The following is a 23,193-nucleotide window of genomic DNA, read 5'->3' as shown; positions in this document are numbered from 1 at the left end:
TGACTCTCTTAACAGAACTAACTTTATGGGCATGTAACCTTACAGCCACATAGGATTCTGAACTGGCACATAAGGTTTAATGATTTGCTGTAGCCATCTTGAAATTCTTAATGATTTTTAAACAAGGGCATCTCGCTTTTTTCATTTTGTATATTATGTAGCCAGTTCTGGTCTCCAGCTCCAGTTTCTGACATGTGATTCCTTCTACTATGTGAACTTCCTTAGTGTTTTTCTCTGCTTTGTAGGAAAATAAAATGTCCTTCCGTGCTTGAGCTAGTTTGAGTTGAGAATTTGTAACTTGCAATGGAAACAGTTGTGACAAACGTCTTCAGACCTGCACTTCCTATCAGTCCTCAGGTTGTGGTACCAACAAACCCTGGTTATCTGTGAAGAATAAATTATTCCCTTATGAATGATTTATGACACAGTTTTAACACTAAATCTTGTTTTCCTGCCATCTGTCATGACTTTAACTGACTTCACAGCATCAATTAGATAGTCCATGGAATGAAAACTAATGTTAACTATTCCTAAATATAATATTTCAGTATGTAATATTTTAATATATAATGTGAATACTTAAAATATGTTTTCAAAACTAGAAATGTATATGATAGTTATATAGCATGTAGCAAATGCATGTGAGGGAAAATTATTACGTGTTTAGAATGTTTTTCAGTTTATAAAATGCTTTTACACACAATATGTTACTGTAAGAAGTTCCCTATTTTGAAAGGAATCAGTGGGCCATTGATGGATAAACCATCTGCCTGGTAATGGGTATGTTTTCACATTTTAGTATTCAGAAACAAGTGAAAATAGCATCTCACTGCCATATGAAAGCATGACTTTATAAGAAAAGCTGAATCTGAAAATCAGTTTGTGGTACTGGTCATCAGAAGGTAGTACATATACAGAGAAGCAGAGAAAAATCCATCTCTATCAACCAAAACAACAGAAGGGATCAGGTGCTGATTTATCCAAACAGATCTCAAATACAGGGATGCTTTCAACTGGAAGAGTAAAAGCAAGGACGACATGGGCAAAACGCAAGAAATCACATGTAGTAATTAGATGAGAAGGAACACCCACGGGTGACACAGTTGGTTAAGTGACCAACTCTTGATTTCAGCTCAGGTCATGATCTCACGGTTCGTGGGATGGAGCCCCGCACCTGGCTCTGTGCTGCCAGCGTGGAACCTACTTGGGATTCTCTCTCCCCCCTCTCTCTCTGCCCCTACATCTTCCTCTCTCAAAATAAATAAATAAACATGAAAAAATTATTAAAAAAAAAAAAGAAAAAGAACATGTACTTCACATTCTGAAATATTAACATGAGGTCCTGTCTTGTGAAACTTCATTTCAGTAGGTTCGGTGGAACTAGAATTACTATTTAATTTCGAAAAGCATGTGGGCAAATTTACTAAGGTCAGAAATACATGGCTATAAAAGTAAATAGACCAGGCCTGAACAGTAAGGTTTCACACAGGCTTGATGGAGGACAAATACACGTTGCCACAGTTTTGGGGTTTTATCTGCCAAAACGGTTCTGGTCTAGACTGTTCTGGGTGTTCATCTTCGCAGAGGACTTCCACAGAGGCTTCCCCGGTGTGGCAGCCCAGCGTCCCAGCGTCCTCCATGGCTCTCCTCATTTCTTCCTTCCCCAGAGCAGTCTGCCCTTGCCAGAGACCACGACTCAGGAAACGAGTAAGGTGTGGCTCTTCCTTGTCGCGGGGTAAGCAAAGAGAGGATGTTTTATTTTGTTTACTCCGGCTCACTCCCTCCTGTTAGGAAGAGGTGGAAATTAGGTTTAGGGACTCATCTAACTGAGAGAGGTGAGGAAGAGAGTTATAGAAATGGCAAGACCTTAAAATGAATTCAGGATTTAGTAACCATCTGAAGGACAACGGCAGATGGTAAGTTTAGAGGTGTACAAATATAATAGGAGGAGGTCAGATGAATTTCGATAGCAATCGCGGAAGAAGTGCGTGATCGTTTTGAAGAATAAAGAAGAGAAGAGAAACCATATGGTGAGATGATAATTAGGCTCCAGTGTTTGCCTTTAAGAAAAGAAAAACCTTGGAAACTTATTTATGAAGACACAGCCTAAGGTAAAGGAAAAGATTTATTGGAAAAGAAAAGAAAGACAGATGACCATCTAGGTCTAAGTTGCAGAGTTTTGGAGAGATTTTACCGTAAAATTAAAACTAAGGGAAATGAAGACAGGAAATATATAGTAATTTAAACAATACAGAACTATGAATCAGGCTGCCTTATTATAGGAATAATAGAATAGGACTGAGAAATGGAACAGAGTTCTCAAAGAAATTACTTGTAAAAAGTAATCAAAAACATTTTGACACTGACAATAAATGAGTGAATTCTGTACTTATTACAATTCAAATCTGTCCTTTATGTCCAGGAAGAAAACAAAGATTTTCTTAGAGTGCAGAGAAAAGTCTCTGTTGAGTATGGGTGACTAGATAAGCATATAAACTCAGAAATCACTCCATTCCCTCTGTTAGGTCTGACTTTGTTTCTTTTAAGGTCAACTGAATTCTGAAGTTTCATGCAATGAAGCAACTAGTCAACGTGTCTTTCTGCCGCCCATTCTCTCTAGTCCAGGCTCTATTGCTATGCTGGTGTGTGACAGTTTCTGCTTTGAAAGGTTTTTCCTGCTATTCTTTTGAGGTAGTGGAGGGGTGTGGAGAGAGCGGCTGCATGTTAAACAGGAGGAGTGAGGAGTCCATCACGTAACCTTCGCCGAGTGCTGTGGCCGCAGCCTGCAGAGTGCAGGGAGGGATCAGAGTGGAGTCTGAGGAAGACTGAGGCTGCCTCCACCATGAGGTTGAGCAGGGGGCAGAGCTTGATCTGAGGCAGGGCAATAGCGTGGAGGGAATGGATTTGTCGGGGATGAAGGAAGAGGATTCGGCAGGATTTCGAGACTGGATGTGAAATGGGGCAAGTGTCTGCTTAGACAACGGGGTAGGCTGTGTTGCTATTCATCGAGGTGAGCTCACGGGGTGAGAGGCACATAGAGAAAATGCTGAGTTCACTTTTGTATGTGGTGGATTTTAGGTGTCTGTTGGATAGTGTCATGATTTTCTCTTTTCCAGTGCTGACCATCAAACTCTTGATGGGTATTTTTCTTTACATGGATTAATTAATAAACTCTTGAAGTCAAAGTTATCAGTCCTGTAACCCAGAAACAACAACAACATCAACGTCCCATTATCTGCTAATTTAATTAGTTCACTTCTGAAGGGGCAATCTTATTTCATTTCTCCTTTCCAGATTTTGAGCTGTCGCTCACTGTTCTCACCCTATATCCTCTTGACTTGGGTGTAATTGGTCAAAGAGAAGGAAAAGTCAAAGAACTTTCAGAATTTCTGCCTGCAATCCTGAAGAACAGTGTGGTGCTGGCAAACACTGGCAATTGGAAATGGAATTGTGAGAGGTTCAGTTTTGTTAGATGCTGAAATTAGGACGATCCAAGGAGAACTGTGATTTCACAGAATGGCAGACTACTGGATGGGACTTTCAAGGGGAAGAAAAATTAACATGTAGTGATTAAATAATGTGTACTAGGCACTTTGCTAGAACTCTCTCATATATGATACCTCAATTAATCTTTTTTTAAAATTAATTTATTTATTTTGATAGAGAGAGAGAGAGAGAGAGAGGGCATGACTGTACATGTGCACGAGTTGGGTAGGGACAGAGAGAGAGAATCCCAAGCAGGCTCTGCACTGACAGAGGAGACGCTAATTCCGGGCTCGATTTCACTAACTGTGAGATCATGACCTGAGCCGAAATCAAGAGTCAGATGCTTAACTAACTGAGCCACCCAGGCACCCTCAATTAATCTTGATAACATACTTGCAAGTTATTTCTCCTGTTTCGTAAATGGAAATAAATATCCTTAGAGAATCAGTTATTCAGTGGGTTATTAGAGCATTTTGAATGAAGGAAGAAGGATGATAACACCCTTGGTGCCCTATACCAAAGGTATGAAAATTGGTTTTCAGGGGAAAAAAAAGTCTCTTTTAATATATAAAACACTGATATACATATAAAGTATTATATATATATATATATATATATATATATATATATATATGGAACCTAAACAAATATACAGTATATCTGAGGTATTAAAATTTCATGGGGGGTATAAGGAAAAATGTCTGCAATAATTTTAAAGGGGGTGATAATAAAAGGTTGAAAAACACTGATGTAGACACATTTCATTTAATATAACTTTTACCCTTTTTTTCCCTTTTTTTCCCTTTTTTGCAGAATTCCTTTTTGTTTCACATGAAAGCTGATGTTACACAATAATTCATACAATAGGTAAAAACAGTGTTGGTTGAAGTGTCACTGGGGAGAAGGCCCAGAAACATACCTTTCCTGATGTCTTTTCCCTCACTTCCTGTGGTAGCCCTTGAGGTGCTGATATGAAGCTTAGAGCTCTGAGAATCTTACTTGGGATATCAGAGGGACACAATTTAACCTCTTTATTAAGAAGTAAATGAGTAAACAGAGGCAAGCTTATAATGCGTAAGCATGAACTTCTTTGGTGATTGTATTATTCACACAACATGGAACTGAATCAGGCCTTCTATCTTGAGGCCTACTACAGAGGTGAGACACAAGGAGTCAGTAAGAGAAAGAAAAGCCCAAGTGCAGGTCAGGAAGAGAGTGTTTAGAGAAAAAAGTGAGGAGAGATGTTCAAGAAGGATATCGTCACAAGGAAAAAAAACCAACTGGGGGGAACTGTGTATGGTGACAGATGTTAATTCCAGTTAACTCAGTGAACATTTCACAATATATACAAATACCTAATCATTATGTTGTATACCTGAAACTAATACAATGTTACATGTCAACTATATCCCCCCAAATAAATTAATTGAAAAATGGATACTGTCATTATCAGTAGTAAATGGAGAGGTTACCAAGGAATGAGAAAGCAGATCTGGCAGTGTGAAGTTCTCTGGTGATTTGTGAGCGCAGTTTCAGAATCGTGTATGGGCAGAGCTTGGCTTCCCAGGAAACCAGATATTTAAGACACCATCAGCAAGTAGGTAAGGATGCTAACTTTGCTAACTGTTGCAGCTAATTACCCACCCTTCCATGATTGGATAGAAATGTCAATGCGTTCCTTACAGCAAAATGAGAAAACAGTTTTTAGTCTATTGTGTCAAGATGGGTTCAGCTAAAGAATTAGAACGCAGAGAAAACAATGCACAAAATGGGTGTCTTCAGGACAGACCTCAATAAAGACAGGTTTTCTGTAACTTGATTTTATCAAATGTCTGGAACACAGAAATTCACCTGAGGATAAAAAAGGAAGAACATATATGATGATGAGATAGAGACACAGATGAAGGAAAAAGAAAATTTGAGGATCTCTATTGAGCACCATAGAATTCTTCTACCTTCTGTTACATGCATTTTTAGCTTTGAGTGACATCATTGCTATTTGCTATTGTCAGACAAATTATTATCCAACTGACTCAACAAATTATATTTGGGCTTTAGTAATTGTGCTTTAGTATGAGGGAATTAAACTGTAATCTTACAAGAGTCTTAGTAATTACTTAATTCCTTTTTTTGCTATTTATTTCAAACATTGGGAGTGTGATCCAGTAGTGACATCTAACACTTTCAACTGAACCTTAGTTAAGTGTCTCACACTAATAGGAATATTCTTGTTCTCCTTTACACAGCTCTATCATCTACAAACATGGGCAGATTAATTTTCTAATCAAAACATTCTAGGAAACTATTAAGCATGACATTAAACTGTGTTATACTAATTATATTCCCTATGAAGAATTTCTATCTGAACTTCCAGCATAAGACCCTAGAGAAAACTTATCAGAGCACAAATTGCTCAACTGTGTTTTAAGAAGAATCACATATCCATTTAAGCATTTTGCTTTTCATCCCTACCTTAAATCGACTCTGTTCTCCACAGTGATTCATTATGGTGGCAAGATCTTGTTGACCTTGTTAAACAGATTTTGTTAAAGGTGTTAAAGCCTGTGTAGGTATGTACCATGGCAAAGGGAAGTATTTCACTCTATTTTGAACATTTGTCCAAAAGTAGTATTTGCTTCTTACTAGCATACTACTCTCATCAGACAACAAGAAATAACTGAATATAATTAATTGTGATATACCAAGGGGTGGAAATCATTTAGCAGGGGTCAGAAGACAATTTTCTGTAAAGGACCAGACAGTAAACAGTTTAAGTTTTGCAGGCAAGATGCTCTCTGTCACAACTACTCTGGTCTACAGTTGTACAGGAAAGGCAGCTTTGGACAATAGGTAAGAAAATGGGCATAGCCATATTCCAACAGCATTTTATCTACAAAAAGTAGCTGGCAGATCAAAACCACAGTGAGATACTACTTGACAGCCACTAACGTGGCTGGATTAAAAAAGCCAGGTTAGAAAAATGTTGGTGATGATATGGTGAAATTGGAGACCTCATGCTCTACTGGTGGGAACGTAAAATGGTGCAGCCAGTTTGGTAAATCTGGCAGCTCTTCAGACATAGAGTTACCATATGACCCTGCAATTCCTCTTCTAAGCATATATCCAAGAGAAATGAATACTTATGTCCACATAAAACTGTGTAAATGAATATTTATAGAAGCATTATTTATAATAGCCAAAAGAAACAACCCAAATGTCCACCAACTGATGAAAATCTAAACAAAAGGTGGTATATCCATACTATGGAATATTACTCAGCCCTTCAGGGATATTTGGCTGTCTTGGGAAATTTTGGCGCCATCTAGTGGCTGAAATAAGGAATGCTGCTAAACATCCTAGGATGCACAGGATGGCCTCCCCTCACCCTCCCATAACAAAGAATTATCAAGCTTTAAATGTCAATAGGGCTGAACTTGAGAAACCCTGGTGTACATATGTACATTATATGATTAGCATTCTGTGCATATGATTTGCATATCAGTTAGCATTCTGTGCATATGATTTGCTTTCTCTCCATCTTACATTATATTATAAAACAGCAGCAGTTTAAACTAAGACCAACAAGCATGTGGAGAATGCAGAAGTAGCCAGGCCTCAAAACCAGCTGGGCAAGCAGCAGTAGTATACTTTGCTCATGAATTTGAAATGAAGGTGCAAAGTCAGTGCTAATGGCCAGATAATGATTCTAACACCCTGCGATTAAGTACAAAGTGCTAGGGAACTTTCGTATAATGAGGTATATCCCAACTGAGTCAGGTGGTAAAGCAATAGACAGTAGTAAAGTTACATAAATTGGCTTTGAATTAGGCTTGTGATTATGCTTCTTGTCTTAATCCACTGACCGCTTGGAAAGCATGAACAACAAAGAGCTGAATTTGTAATTTTTTTGTAGAGCTTTGGTAGAACTACAAAATTGTAGAAAAATTTTGTTGAAAGAAGGAAATAGGGTGTTTTCTTTTGTTGTTGTTTCTTGGCTCTCTGCCTCTGTATTACTTTAAGGGAGAGAGGGAAAATGCATGAGATAAGAGAGAATGAAAGAAAGTGGAAGGCAAGTGGAGGGAAGGGAACAGATTTTATTATTAATAAAAAAAAATGTTTAGGGCACCTGGTGGCTTGGTCGGTTAAGTGTCCGACTTCACCTCAGGTCATGATCTCACAGTGTGTGGGTTTGAGCCCTGTGTTGGGCTCTGTGCTGACAGCTCAGAGCCTGGAACCTGCTTAGGATTCTGCGTCTCCCTCTCTCTATGCCCTTCCCCAACTCTCACTCTGTCTCTGTCCCTCTTTCTCTCAAAAATGAATAAACATTAAAAAAATTTTTTTAAAAAGGGGGTTGTCATCCTCTCTCTCACTTTAAAAAAAAAAAGTTAAAGTCATCCTAAAAGGAAATTAATTATTTCACTTTTCCTTACATGCAACTTAATAGCTCAGAGTGGTCTCAATGCCAATAAATTAAGATAATTTTGGAGGAATAGAAAGAGTTAAGGGAGCTATCCCCAAAGTTCCTATGTTTTGTTAAAAACTTGATATGAAACATTTCTTTTTATTTATTTTTTAGTTTTGTGAGGGAGAGAGAGAGAGAGGGGCAGAGGGAGAGAGGGAGACAGAGAATTCAAAGCAGGCTCTGTGCTGGCTACAGAAATCCTGATGTGGGGCTTGAACTCATGAATCATGAGATCATGACCTGAGCTGAAGTTGGCTGCTTAACCAACTGGGCCACTCAGGCACCCCATGAAACATTTCTGATAAACAAAAAAATTATAGAAAATAGTAAAATAGACAGAAATATACCCATTGCTGAGATTAAATACTTGTTAATATTTTGCTAGATTTACTTCTGATCTTTCCTTTTAAATAAATAAAACATTACAGATACTTCAGCTGTAAACTTTCAGCTTTAATTCCTCATCTCTTCTTTCATTCCTCTCTGGAAGTAGGTGGTTTTGGGGCATATTTCCCTTGTGTTTTTACACACACACACACACACACACACACACACACACACACACACACTATGTATACATATACATATATCTTTGTATGTATGTATTTGCCACTTGATTTTTCTCTTTATTATTGAGCTATATCTACAGGTAGATCTAGTTATTTGATACAATATAGGATTCTACCGTATAATAAACCTCTGTGTGTTTTATTCTTTCCATGACTGCAGGATGGTTAAATAGTGTTCAAGAAGTATCTTTGTATGGGCATCTTTGGGCTTCTGCAGGGACCCATGTAGACGAGGAAGTGCAGGGTCACAGATACATGGACGTTCAGTTCACGTTTACTAGGTGTCACCAAGTTGCTGTCCAAAGTGGCTGTACCAGTTTTGCAATCTTGTCATCTTTGTAGGAATCCATAAGTTTTGGCCAAAACTTGGTGCCAAGAGACTCTGTACTATTTACCAATCTGATAAGGGTAAAACGGTACCTCATACAATTGCCATTAAAAAAAAAATAGACTGAGAATGATCCATCCCTTCCCTCAACTTTTCACTCCTTTCTCTCTTAGATAGTCACGAAGAGTGAATCCTCACAACAATTGCATTAGTAATTGTCTGGATTTGAGACTGAGCAGAAATGATAAAGGAAAGACACACATTTTTGGATTCCAAGCTTCTGGAGTCCTGCCTATTGTCTCCATAAATTTAGTCCCAGCCCTGTGCACCGAGCCTGGCACAAGGAGCGTGTCCAAAACTGTTGCTCAGTGGGATGTATCATCTTCTTGTGGGGGTGTCAGAATGGGAAGCAGTGCATGCTACTGTGAAGTTTAAGTAATAAACAAGTTAAAACTGTATTTTTAAAAATGTAAAACGTAGAGAAAAGCATTTTCACAGAGACATTGCAGTTGCAATTGATTTCTGAGAAAAATTCCAGAGTGATCTATGTGAAACCTGAAAATTAATTATAATAACTTCTGTTTATTTATACATAGTACTCTTCTACATGCCAAGGACTTGAGAAAGAAAAGAGCAGTCCTTCACATCAGGTAACTAGTCTGACACTTACAGCAAGGGCTCAATGTTTTTAAAAGCTAGCCTGACACTCACAGCTAAGCCATGTTGTTCCCTTATGGACATAAACAATCTCACAGAACACCAAAATCAGATAAGGGCACTTGACCTTGGTGTTGTTTGTGCATAGATAAAATTGAAAGTGGTTTTGGGTCTTGTTTTGTCTCTCTTCAAGGCAGAGTGCCCTTATCACATAGGTATCTCTGAACAACTCCACTTGTTCAACTACAGGTCTTTCTCCTGGTGGTCTTTGGTGGGAAACGCTTTCACAGACATTTCTATCTCATTTAAGCCTGTTAGCTATTATTATTATTATTATTATTATTATTATTATTATCCCCTTTTGCAGATGGGAAGGCAAAGAAAGAAAGTTTAATGTCATCTACATCAGATAGCTCGTAAATGACAGGGACAAAACCTGCACCTGGGTCTAGTGGTCATTAAGACCTCACAAATTACTTCAGTTCTCCGGACCCTGCTGTTCTCCTGGATTTCCCCCTAAAGATTAGGTGCTCTTTGAAGATGGAGACTGGCACAGAAAGTCTGGTAGAGTAAAAACAAATAGACATGAAAAAACAAAACAAAACCCAATGACTATAGCCTGAGAGCTTACTTGCAAGTAAGGTCCCTCTTCTGAACCTCTGTGGCAATCTTCCCAGTTACTTGTTTCTTGTCCCCAAATCTGCATGTTTACCAGTCTTGGCCCATACCACCTCTCTGTAGTCAGAAGTTGGATAACTTAAGGCAAGAGTTCGAAGGAAAAGATGACTTTAAAAGGGGGAAAAACACAGTGATGTGTGAGAAAACTCCTTTAACCTCGAGGCTTGCCCTTCGGCATACATAGCAAACTCTCTCGCATGGTTTCAGCTCAAGGCCCTTCACTGGCCCTTCACTGCAGGCTCTATGCTCTTGAGTGCTCTTGGCCTTGCTTCCAGCTCTGAATGCCTCACATATGATGTCTTGCCACTCTTGCCTGCCTAGTGAAAATCCATGGACTCTTACTTAAGCCTTTCCAGCTCTGCTCCTTCAGATTTAATATTCCCCCTCTTTGCTCTCAATGAACCTTTAAAACAACTGCTATACATTTATATTATTTTGTTATTTGTGTAAGGGTTTGTGAAGCACAGATGTGAGCTCCTTAAGGACGTGGCCTAGACCTTTCTGATTTTTAGTGGGCTCCTTTACCACTCCACATAGGGCTCTCAGCACTTGGATACTCAGCAGCAGCTCGGTACATCCAGGCAACATACTCTTGGAGCGTTCTGATTGCTGTTGTTCTCACCTGCCTTTCAAGGGCAGATCCTAGAACTACTTTTCCCAGTGGCCATCGCACCAGGGCGTCCCGAGTGGGGCAAGAGAGGGTTGGCAGATGATTTCACATTCCAACGCTGCTCGAATGGTGGTGCAGAGGGTCTCGCTTGCCTTTCAGCTTAGCAGGAGCCGGTTCTCCAAATTCCAAATAAACCCGGACAGGTAACTTCCTAATAGGTTTTCCGCGCTTTCGCGACCTAATCCCGCCCTTGCCCTTAAGGTAGCTGCCACGGTTGAGTGGCGAAATGAACGGGCGGCACAGCCAATCATGTTTCGCTCTGCCCGGAAAAGGCGGATCCCGGGAATGTCTTTGACGAAGCGGCGCGTGATTGGCGGGTCCCGAGCCGTCAGCCGTGGCGGGAGTTTTCGGATGTGTTGGCTGCGGCCCCGGCAGCAGCAGTTGGGCTGAGCTGGGCCGGCACGGCTGGCGGCGGAACCGGGAAGGCTAATCCGCCGCAGATTCCCGCGCTCACGGCTTGTGGCTTGCATTTCAGCCGCCTTCTTTCCGTCCCCGAGAGCTGCGCAGAAAGATGGATCGGCACCGGCCTCGGCTGCACCACCCGAAGCAGGGCTCGGCCGCCGGGGCCCCCTACCCCTCCTCAGCCTCGCTCCGTAGCTGCCGGGAAAGCAAGATGCCGGGCCGGAAGGGACCTCAGCACCCTCCGCCCAGCGGCGCGGAGGAACCTGGAGAGAAACGCCCCAAGTTTGTAAGTTTCGCCTGGAGTTTTGGTGGGGCAGCTCCTGCAGGGCCGAAGGGCTGCGGCTCAGGTCCCAGGATCCTTCAATTTCATGAAACTCTGACTTGGCTGACAGCCGAGTGGGTGGGTGGGTCCACGGTGTAAACGGGAATGGGTCGGGGGCTACATTTTGTTCTAGATTGCTAGAGCTTCCAGTCTCCTAATAGATTTACGACGACAGGGTCCAGTTCTGTTTGGACCCACTGCCAAATACACTCACTGGTCACTGTGTTGCCCCACATTTGTTCTGGCTGACATGAAAAGCAGTTCAAATGTGAATGTATTGACGTCACCTAGGTGAACCTTGCATTTTTTTGAGTCGAACTTCTCCCCACCCTTCTGGCTTCCGAGGGTATGAGACATAGCAAAGTGAACTTTTAGGGGGTAGTATTTCTTTTTCTGCTGTAATTTTCCAAGGAGAAACAACAGGTTTTAAAACTTGGCGGGCTATGTAGTCACTGCTAAGGAATGTTTTGTTTATATTGGAAAGAAACTCGCTATTCTGGTTGCTTCTCTTACTCACTTTAACACCCAAGGGAGATGTCATGATCAGCGGTTTGTGAATCTTTTTGTTGGTGTCCACTAGTGAAAGAATAGGCAGTGATGACTGCTTTGTAAAAATGTGTGTAAATAAATCACAGAAGGTTAATAGATTTGGGGTAAATCTAACAATTGAGAATTTAATATTTGACCCCTCCATTTAATTAGGAATATGGAGTTATGGAATATAACTTTTTCAGTTTTAGGCACAGTTATACAACACAGCATGTGCCTTCTGTGAACAAATAAATCTCGTTAGGAATTTAAGTCAGGATACATACCTTAAGGGAATAGACATTTGTGGAGCAGGAGTGAGTTGCTAACAATTAAAAGTAATGGTTGAATAAAACTGGGAGCAGAGCTATGAGATGTATCAGAATACTGAAAATGAGGGACAACATGGATTAATTTTTCTAAATTAAGTAGCAAGAGGGCCATAGGACTGGCAGAATTTGCAGGAGGGTCAACTATGTTGTTGATTGTTTTGTTGGTAGAGTTGAGGAACAAATAGGATGGAGTTAAATTGGCGAGGCAGGATTCTAGCCAATATGAGAAGAATCCTGGGGCAATGACTTTTCTTCCTTTTAGAGTCTTTTGTTTGGGTTAATGATGCCATTCCATTTTGTTTCTTCCATGCTCCAGAATACATGAGGTATTTTGGATTTTCGGTGACTTCCAGCAAGGAGGTTATGAAAACAGAAGTGAAATAATTAATATTTAGGTTTAGTTTCATTGAAGGATGTATCTACATGATTTGGATTCTAGCTCTTCTCTAGCTCTAGTTTTTCATTTCTTAAGTATGTTGTTTTTATATTTTTTAAATTTTTATTTATTTTTGAGAGAGAGACAGAGCGTGAGCGGGGAGGAGAAAGAGGAGGAGACACAAAATCTGAAGTAGGCTCCAAGCTGTCCACGCAGCTCGCAGCTCGAACTCAAATACAATGAGATCATGACCTGAGCCAAAGTCAGACCCTTAACTGACTGAGCCACCCAGGTGCCACTCTTAAGTATGCTAAAAGGGTTATTGTAAAGATGAAAAGACCTCTAAAAACAATACTTTGAAGCTTTAAAGTTAATAAACATATCTAAAAATACAGTGTTTGTTTTTATTTTTTATTTTTTTTAATGTTTATTTATTTTTAACGTTTATTTATTTTTGAGATAGAGAGAGAGCATGAATGGGGGAGGGTCAGAGAGAGAGGGAGACACAGAATCCGAAACAGGCTCCAGGCTCTGAGCTGTCAGCACAGAGCCCGACGCGGGGCTTGAACTCACATACCGCAAGATCATGACCTGAGCCGAAGTCGGATGCTTAACCGACTGAGCCACCCAGGCGCCCTAATGTTTATTTATTTTTGAGAGGGAGAGAGAGCACATGAGTGAGAGGGGGACAGAGGATCCAAAGCAGCCTCTGTGCTGAGCCACCCAGATGCACCCAGTGTTTGTTTTTAGATAGGAGTCTGATTTGAATCATGTCTTCATAATTAATTTAGAGGTAATTTGGACTGTTTGTAATCCCTGAAACTAATTTAGATACTTATAGTTTCTTTAGCTATATTTTCCATTTCACTAATTCTGTTATCAGAGATAACTTGCTTGGAATATTTAACTTGCTTGGATATTTAATTTAACTTGCTTGGAATATTTAAGTTTAGCAATTACAGTTGCCTGTTGAACAACATGGGTTTAAACTGCACAGGTCAACTTAATGCATGGATTTATTACAGTACAGTACTGTAAATCTGTTTTTTCTTACTATTTTCTTAATAACATTTTCTTTTCTCTAGCTTTGTTTAGGAATACAGTATATAATATAACATACGAAATATGCCTTAATTGGTTATCAGTAAGGCTTCCAGTCAACAGAAGGCTATTGGTAGTTAAGTTTTTCGGGAGTCACAAGTTATACATGAATTTTTGGCTGTGTGAGGACTAGCGCTTCTAACCGCCGTGTTGATCAAAGTCATTTGCTATGTGACTCTTTTTATTCTTTATTTGATAGTTCTGTTATGTGCACTTTTTGGACTATCTACATTGATTGCACCTGATGGCTTACTACTCTCTCTTCCCATGCTTGTAAGCTCATTGCTTTATCTTAGCCTATCTTCCAAGAGGCATTATGGGCGATGCTTTTCTCAGAGTGCCACTGATTTGGGATCACCTCTATCTGAAGTAGGACTCTTAGGGGGCTTTAACAACCCTAACTCTGTTCCTGGCCTGTGTCACAGTATGCCAGGCTGAAGGCTGCCTTCTGAGTAGCTCTTCCCAGTCAACCTATTTCACACCTGTTCTCAGTCTCACCCTAGTAACTCTTGTTTTGAGGATGGAGACCATCCTTCCTCATGAGATCTTAGCAATGCCTCTACAAGTGACTGTTCTGTAGTTCAGTTTGCTGTACTACTAGATGTCAAGGCACTTCTTGGCTTTTGCTTGAGTTGCTGGGGGCAGCTGCTTTTGACTGGAACAAGCAACAGAGTTTGGTGATACGACAGGAAAAGCGATAATGTAGGTGTTTGGCACATTCCACAAAGCTGCAAGCTGGTAGTAGAACTGAGTGGTAAATTGGCCACTTGCTCTGTTCTTGGGTTGGAAGGCATGAGCTCTGGGGCCCACTGAAATCTTGGTTTACTTTAAGCCCTGGTAAAGCAGACCAGTCCTTGTTTTCTACTGTGTGTTTAGTCGCGAGTCTCAAGGTACTGTTGCCTTGTGTATAAAAGTTTGTAGTATAGAATTTCTCCCCATAGATCTGTGTAAACAGAAATTCATCTGTTGTGAGTGTAGGACAGTTTGGCCACACAAGAAATCCACTACTTTGGGGCTGCTTGTGAACTAACCAACTTGATTTCAGTAGAAAATATGGTAAGCAGTGAGTATTGAGATGCTGAGGCTAGTAACTGGGGACAGGATGAAACCATAGGAGATTGGCAGGCCAAGGCAGGTACCTGGATGAAGGCTTTGTGAAGGTAGATGGAGTTCAGTAGGATCATGAAGTTTTGTCCTGCCGGAGGTCACACTCATAGTACCTGAGCCTGAGTCCTGTTTCCCTTGTAGAACAGAACAAAACAGTTGCCCTACTTGACGCTGGGCGCTTCAGTCCTACTCTTACGAACACACAGTGCACAAGGTGGTGGCCCCCATATCTGTGTTGAGAGCAGGATGTGTGGCTTCTGGAGAAGCCGTGGGTCAATGTTTTGATAGGAGGCCTGTATGTTTGGTGGTCCCAGTTGGCAGAGTGACTCTTCTTTTTAATTAGGAATATCCTTTAAGAGTTGTTACAGACTTTGGTGTAAATCTTGCATCTAATCTTATACTTTCCATTGAACAGATTGTTCATTATTGTTTAATTATGTCATTACTGTACCTTCAATTTTGGTTGTGAGAGATATTTCACCCTGTTCAGTAATATATATGTGTCTACCATTTTGGACATCATTACTAATAACAATTACTTTAATAAATGAACGAAGCTCTGTTCTAGGTACCATACGTGTGTGTGTGTGTATATATACATATATATGCACCATATATATGTATATCAACTCCTTTAACCCTTACAACAACCCTATGAGGTGTGTGGTATTATTAGTCTTGTTTGCTGGATGGAAAAAGCAAAATGCAGAGGTTGAATTGCCTTAGGTCACACAACTGCCTGTTGCTGAGGACAGGATTTGAACCTTGGCAAGCTGTCTCCTACATTCTTAGTCACTGTCCTGTATTGCTCTTCTGTGCTGTTGGGAATTTTAACCTTTACTACTTGTCTCACTCAAGAGCCATTAAAAATAGTAATACCTTTAATGAGTACAGAATTAGTGATTTCCTGATCACGGGCAGGTTGTGAGGTGGCAGGAGGAATCCAGTGGAAGAACTATTATTTGTTGTACTGGGAACTTGAGTGGAACTGAAATTGGAGTAGGCATGATGGGATTAGTGCATGGCCACCTCTTGGCTTTGGGTTCATTTGGAGGCAGCTGTGGCAGGCTGAAAAATGACCCCCCCCCCCCCCCCCCCCAGAAGATAACCAGGTCTTAATCCCTGAAACCTGTGAATGTTGCCTGCCATTGCAACAAAAAGATTTTTAAATTAAGGGTTTTAAAATGGGGAGATTACTCTGGATTACCGGGCTGGGCCCTACATGCAAACAAACATAGGTGTCCTTGTAAGAGGGAGGCAGGCGGAAATTTGACTACAGAAGAGGAGAATGTGATGTGACTCAAAGGCAGAGGTTAGTGGTGCAGCCACAAGCCAGCGAATGCTGTCAGCCCTAAGAAACCAGAAGAAGAAAAGAACTGGTTTCCTCTAGAGCTTCCGAGGGAGAGCGGTACTGCTAACACCTTGGTTGGAGCCCAGTGAAACTGATTTCTGACTTCAGGCTTCCAGCACTGAGAGAATACATTTTTGTTCTGAGCCATTAAGTTTGTAGGAATTTGTTTTGGCAGCCACAGGAAATGAACACAACAGGTGTAGTTATGAGGGTGACCATGTTAAAAGGTTTGGTTTACCAGTTCATCCATGTGTATTTTAGGAGAACTGTCAGATTGACCTAAATGTCTTCCTTTTGGTAACATTTTCTTTTGGACCGTGATTTGGAGGGATGTAAGATAACAGTTTGGTCCTCTGGAACAGCAGCTAGAACTTGATTCCAACTTGTTCTGCTGCCTCATTTTCGAAGTTGCTAGAAAGCTGAGAAAAATGTGGAATTATTTTTGTGTGCCTTTTGAATTTATTTCTTCATTGTGTCCTCAGCTAAAGTGATACTTTCAGTTGTATTAGAGTTAAATTGTCAAGAATCAGAGGCAGTGTTCTTATTTGGGCACTTGAGTGTTATGTCAAAATTCCAGCTAACCCATCTGACACTGAAACCTTCATAAGGTAAGATCATTTATTTTCTTCAGGCCAGTCTTTTAAGTAAATTGCCTGAATTGTCCCAGACTTTTGTTTTTTTCCTGACAGAGGAAAAGAAGTTTTCTCTGTTGGTTAATATATAATTTATCAAAAGCTACCAAAATATATAAAGTGGCTTTTGGGAGTATGTTTAGCTGCTGAAAATAGATGATATATGGTAGTTATTACTTCTGGATCACTCTGGATCTTTTTTTTTTTTTTTTTGTGGGTAAAAAGGGGTGGGAGTAGGGATAATTGTCTCAGATTTAGAGCAAGGCTTAATTGCTTTTTTTCAAAGACTCATGTCTTTAATTACGAAGCAAGCAAACTGACATACATTTATTACACTGTGAAACCTTGCATCTCATCTAGTCTGTCTTGTAGCAATTGCTTCTGAACAGATGTTACCTGAAACACCTTTGTGCAGTTGGTAGAATGCTAAAATTTGTCATGCTTTTATTATTGTTGTCGTGAATTAACTCTACTTTATGGCATAACTTTATTGCTGTGTCCTAGAATCTTTATATATTTATTGCCTTATAAATTGGATTTAAAATTGGCTTTTTATATAGAATGTAAATTAACATGTGTATAACTTGTTTATGCTTGCAGAATAATACAAGACAAAACTGCTATGTATTATCCGAATGTAATTGTCTTTAACTCAGCACATAGTATCCTCCAAGCTAGGCATGTCGTGAACGCCACAGAATATGCTTACTGTCACACTCTGCTTGTTTATCCCAGAAACTAATTTGACTTTTAGGTCTATAAAATATAGATTAAGCGTAACCTTTTACTTCATGGGATATTAAGGATCAAAGCATGAGCTTTCTTTGAACAGGATCTACAAAGGTAACTTTTCTCGAAGTAGCAGCAGGGTGGCATTGAAATACCTTCCCGTCGGGAGTAATTTTCTCAAATAGCAAATCAAATAATCGTTATTAACTTAGGGGAGGATTTGAGAGTTTCAATAAGTTAAGTTTTGGTGCTGGAATATTTCAGTTACTAGCTAATTAATGAAAACTGTTCGGAAATGCTTGTCATAGATTTGATTCTTCAAAAAGATCCACTGCTATCCTTTTGTACAGCTTTTTATAGAAAAGGCACCGTGAATAGCATTTATGAGCAGGGACCCGGACCGCTTTTAGAGTTTGGATCCTAGCTGTATGATGCATTACTTGGGCAAGTTACTTCTCTCCATGCCTCCGTCGCCTCAGGTGCAAAATGGGATTGTTGGGAGGATTAAAGGTTACTGCCTGATGGACCTAGAATAGTACCTGGCTCAATGTAACTGCTACGCAAATATTTGCCGTTTATAGGATTGTTGCTGCTGTCATCGTTAGCAGTACTAGCAGTAGTACAATCTTTTTCTAGATCGTAGGGCGTTGGGGATATTACGCTGGATATTTGAATTACTTTCCTATGCTGGAAACTCCTAACGGGGTCAGGCTTTTTCCTCATAGTGTGGTGGAGGCGGAGTCGTCCCATTCTCAGTTCTTATCCCGGCATGCCAGGTGCCATTCGGGTTGATGCAGACTTCTGATTGTGATGGCTGAATGGTCAGAGCAAATTGCTGAAGCTTTCGGAGGGGAGGAGGTTATGGTTTTATGTGTAAAATGCGGATCATGAAACTCTGACATCTGCGTGCAGATGAAACTTAGAAAAGAAACCTACAAAGGAAACAACCTCAAATTTAGAAAAAAATCCTTGTGCTACTCCAATGTGGACTTGAATGATAATAAAAATAATGTTGCTTATATATGTATAGATATAAAACTAAAAATATAACTCCTTATGCTTATGGCGCTTTTACAACTATAAAACTCAAACAGATTTACATATAAAACCAAAAACAAAACTATAAAACCAATAAAATTCAAATGAACAACAACATTAATTTAATGTGATTGATGATGATGTTTCGCTGAAATTAAGTCATCAGTGTTGGATTTAATAGTGGAAAGATATGTGTATGGCTTGCTGTTTTCCTTTTTGCCTGCTAGAGTCTTGGATGGAAATGGAATCCCAGAGGCTGAGGAAGCAAAGTACAGTGATAAATCCAAAGACTCAGCCCCACACTGAGTAGAGACCTGTCGTCTGACATCACTGTCTCTTTCACAAGATCTTAACTTGAGGCTCCAAGTGAAATGGTGAACTCTTATAAACTTGTTTATGATAAAAAAAATACATAAATCAAAAAAAAAAAATAGAGCCATATGTACATATTTTCTAGTAAGTTGTATGAAGCTGTTGAAACAGGGCAGAAAGAATCGGACCCAAGCCCACCAGCATCTATATTCGTTTTTCTCTTGAAATTTAACTTGCCATAGCTCTAAGTATGTGGTTCCTTGAATAGTGTCATTTTGGAGTTATGGACAACTTAATTCCTCCTATGTAGGGGAGATTGTGAAAACCTATGTAGCATGATTGATGTTGTTTGGCTTCTTCTATTGCCCTGTGGTAGTACACACACATAGCAGTGTGGGTACCAGAAGTGCCTGGTGGAAGGAGCATGGTCGTTGAGTGGCCATTCAGATTGTCCAGATTATGCTTCTTTTACTTCAAATGTTTAAGATAATCTTGGAAGAATACAAAATTTAAAAAGTCTAATGGACCTGGAGAGTCTGTGAAGAGAACTGTAGACCTTGGCTTGAGGAATCCAAGAGCTGACGTAAGTCAAGAAGTTAGAGTACTTGAACCAGGCCAAGGTTTTTGTACCTTTAGTTTTTCACTAGTGATGAGCTAGAAGTAACTAGTAAATGTTTATCAGTTGTGAAGGATGTTTACAATATGCTTCATAACAGTTTACTTCTCTTTTTTTAAATGTTTATTTTTCAGAGAGAGAGAGAGAGAGAGAGAGCGCGCCTGTGTGAGACAGAGAGCATACAAGCGGGAGAGGGGCAGAGAGAGGGGGACAGAGGATCCAAAGCCGGATCCCTACTGTCAGCAAAAAGCCTGATGCAGGCTCCAACTCATGAACCCTGAGATCATGACTGAGCCAAAGTCGGATGCTTAACAGACTGAGCTACCCAGGTGCCCCAAAACAGTTTACTTCTAAATAATTTACTGAGGGTAAAAAAAAAAAAAAAAAAAAAAAAAAAAAATATATATATATATATATATATATATATATATACACACACATATATATATATTTTAATTTCAAAGGAAATGTTTACTCTCAATAATATATATATGTAGTCATATAATAATACAATATATTACAATACAATACAATATTACAATACAATATAGATTCATATAATAATATATATATAAAATCATACAAAAGAGGTATATAGAACACGATGTACTCTCCAATAAGCTTCAGAAATGAAACTGTATAAATCCTATTAAAATGTCTGTTTTCTCCCTTCCTATCAATATCTCCTTGTAATCTTTGCTCTTTATTTTCTTGAGGTAAAGGGCTTATAGGCCTTTTTGTTTATTTCATGAGGGACCTTCATGGGTTAAAGATGGCTAAATACCTGTTCAACTCTCCAAGGATATTATTGCTAATTCTAGGTTATTCTGGAAGTTAAAAAAGAAAAGTACATGCTTCTTTTGGAGTTATGATGTAGAATTTCTTGAAACTCTTAGTAAGATACATGGGTTAGTCTAATTGTAAGATCCATAATAGTGCATTTATAAGGCTTATTTTATTATAAAGTATCTTCCCAGGATGTGGGAGTTTATCCTGTAATTGCTGCATTTTTCTGAGGTGGGTTGTTTATTTGGGCATCATAAAATGAAACTATGCAGCATTCAGTTTTTAACTAGGATTTACGAATTGGTGACATTAATTATGGACTGTTCTGTAGTATTAAATTGTTTTGTGGATCAAATCCTTGGGTAGAATGCAATTTATAAGGACAATTATAATTCATTTCTAATGAAAAATTTGACAGTCTGAGAAATGAACATGAAAAACAGAATGCATTTAATCTGCAAATCAGAAATTCAATGTGACAGTTTCATCTCTTCGTAGAAGATGATGGTCTCCAATTAGCACCATGCTCTAACTTCAGTCAGCCTCTCTTCTGAGGGTATTATTTTGCTGTTATTGATATGTTATCTTGAATCTGCTTTCATTTACTTTACGCATGTGTTTGTGAGCTTTTGGAAGTCACTCTTCCTCTCTGTAATGCTTGGCATAGGCTTGAGCTTACTCCAGTAGGTTTGTGATGCTTTGCTAATTGGAAATCTATGCAGAACTACTCTTGTAACCTTACACCACCTGGTTCATTAATCTAGTCATGATTAACTCAAATTGAAATGTTATTGATATACCCTAAATGTCTATTTCTTTTTATAAAAGATTTCAGTGGTGGTGGGCAAGGGCAGGTAAAGGTTACCAGAAACAAATCTGGGTCATTGGAGAACTGGGCCTGCCAATTTGGGCTCCTTTGGGGGCCTGGCAATGTGGCTTTAGAGCCCTATGGTGGTAAAAAGGGCTCAGGATGGATTCACTGGATTCAAATATGGCTGTGTATCCTTGGGCAAATTAATTAGCTTCTGTGCCTCAGTTTTCCTATCTGTGAAATGGATTAGATGATGACAGTATGTCCACTTACAGATTGTTGTAAGGATTGCTTGAGGTAATGCGTGTTACAGTAGTTTGGCACAGTGCCTAGCAGTTAATACATGACAGCTATTATAAGTTTTACTCTTTTGATTTTTTCTCAGATACCAAAGTAGGGGAATCTCATCTGTAGGACTGAATTCTCTAGGGCTGGTCATTTTGAAGGACATGTGGCAGGATGTCAGTTATCAGCAGCATTTTGACCATTCTTTTTAGCTTCTCACCTCCCTTTTTCCCTACGCTCCTGTTGGACACCTGCTTTGTGTCCAGAGACCCAACTTGACCTTAATTGTGGTGGGGAACACACCAGGAAGTTTGGGTCCTGGACATATCCCCCCCACCCCCTTTCTGTTTCATCTAGATCTCCAGCCCCATGACCTTGCTTCTCTTTCTTTCTCTGTCAGCTTCCCGCTGACATTTGCTCCACACTGTAGCCACACTCCTTAAAAGTAACCCTGGACCTCCTTTTGAACTAGGATGCCTTCACATTCCTTGCCTCCTCAAACCCGAGGTAGGGTAGAATGTAAATAAATAATAAGGCCTCTGACTTCCTTGTTCTGTGCCTCAGATCTCCAAGCCTAGAGCAACCTGACAGGCTCTCTGTGTCTTCACTGGGCCGCTGCATCAGGGTGGAAACCTTCCCAGCTCTGTGAACTGATTCCCTAACATTCAGTGTCTCTGGGCCCCGTTGATTAGCTGGGTCCTGAAAGCTGCTCAATAATCATCATCATCACAATAGCTACATTTATTCAGCTCTCACAGTGGGCTGGGCACGATTTTAATCACTTAATCCTAATTCACTGCTTTGAAGTGGGCACTCTCAGCACCCTTGTGTTGGACCTGATGGAACTGAGGCACAGGAGGAGGGCTCTGGGGACTTTCATGAGGTGCCACAGCTGGGAATAGGGAGCGATGGATATCGGCACACACAGTCTAACTCCAGAGTCCTGGCTTTGAACTAGCTCTTTGGTTACCTTCTTTTCCATTTCTCTTGATTTTTATGCTAAACCATTATCATCACTCTCTTTCCCTTCACTATGGGCCTGATCCTTTTTTTGTTGTAAATAGTTTTTTTAAACTGAAAAAGTAGTGTGTGCACTTCTTAAAAAGCCCATGAATTTAAGATTACAGAGTGAGATTCACTGAGACTTCCTTACATCCCAGGCGACCAATTCAGCTTTTTCCCGTACAGAGGCCACAGTGACTTCTATTATTTTCTTTTGTATCCTTTAATGATATTCTGTGTGTGTGTGTAAAATACCCACTTGTATCCACACGGGAACATTCCACAGCGTTCCCTTAAAAGATCTTAGAGATGGTTACCCCTGACTCTTAGCACTCACCTTGACACCCTCTTCAGAGAGAAAATAAAGGACATTTTGCTTGAACTTGCTCAATTTCCTGCTGTCTGCACCTGTAATCTTCTATATCTGCAACTCTTCCTCCTCTCCCCTCCAATATCCACAGAAGAAATGTCTGTGTTCCTGTTCAAGGTTAATCCCTTTACCACCGTTCTTGCCCCAGTCCTGTTCCATTAGGTATGTTTCACTCCTTAGAGGTTGCATTCTCTAAGAATGTTCCAGCGTCTTCCATTATAAAAGAAAAAGCAGAAGCAAAAC

The 23,193-nt window shown here is 39.9% G+C and overlaps 1 protein-coding gene across 1 annotated transcript in view; it reads left to right on the top strand.

Moving 5' to 3' along the window:
* The first annotated feature begins 11,275 nt into the window (after window positions 1-11,275).
* DIAPH3 (diaphanous related formin 3) overlaps window positions 11,276-23,193 on the top strand; it is a 504,750-nt gene continuing 492,832 nt past the window's right edge. The window contains exon 1 of the mRNA XM_042927440.1: window positions 11,276-11,538. Coding sequence (XP_042783374.1) covers window positions 11,362-11,538 — 177 coding nt within the window. The 5' untranslated portion in view covers window positions 11,276-11,361. The remainder of the gene's footprint in view (window positions 11,539-23,193) is intronic.

This window comes from Panthera leo, chromosome A1 (genome assembly GCF_018350215.1).
Source record: "Panthera leo isolate Ple1 chromosome A1, P.leo_Ple1_pat1.1, whole genome shotgun sequence".
NCBI classification, from domain to species: Eukaryota; Metazoa; Chordata; class Mammalia; order Carnivora; family Felidae; genus Panthera; species Panthera leo.
The sequence above is the reverse complement of the archived record's forward strand: the minus strand, read 5'-3'. Positions and strand labels throughout refer to the sequence as shown.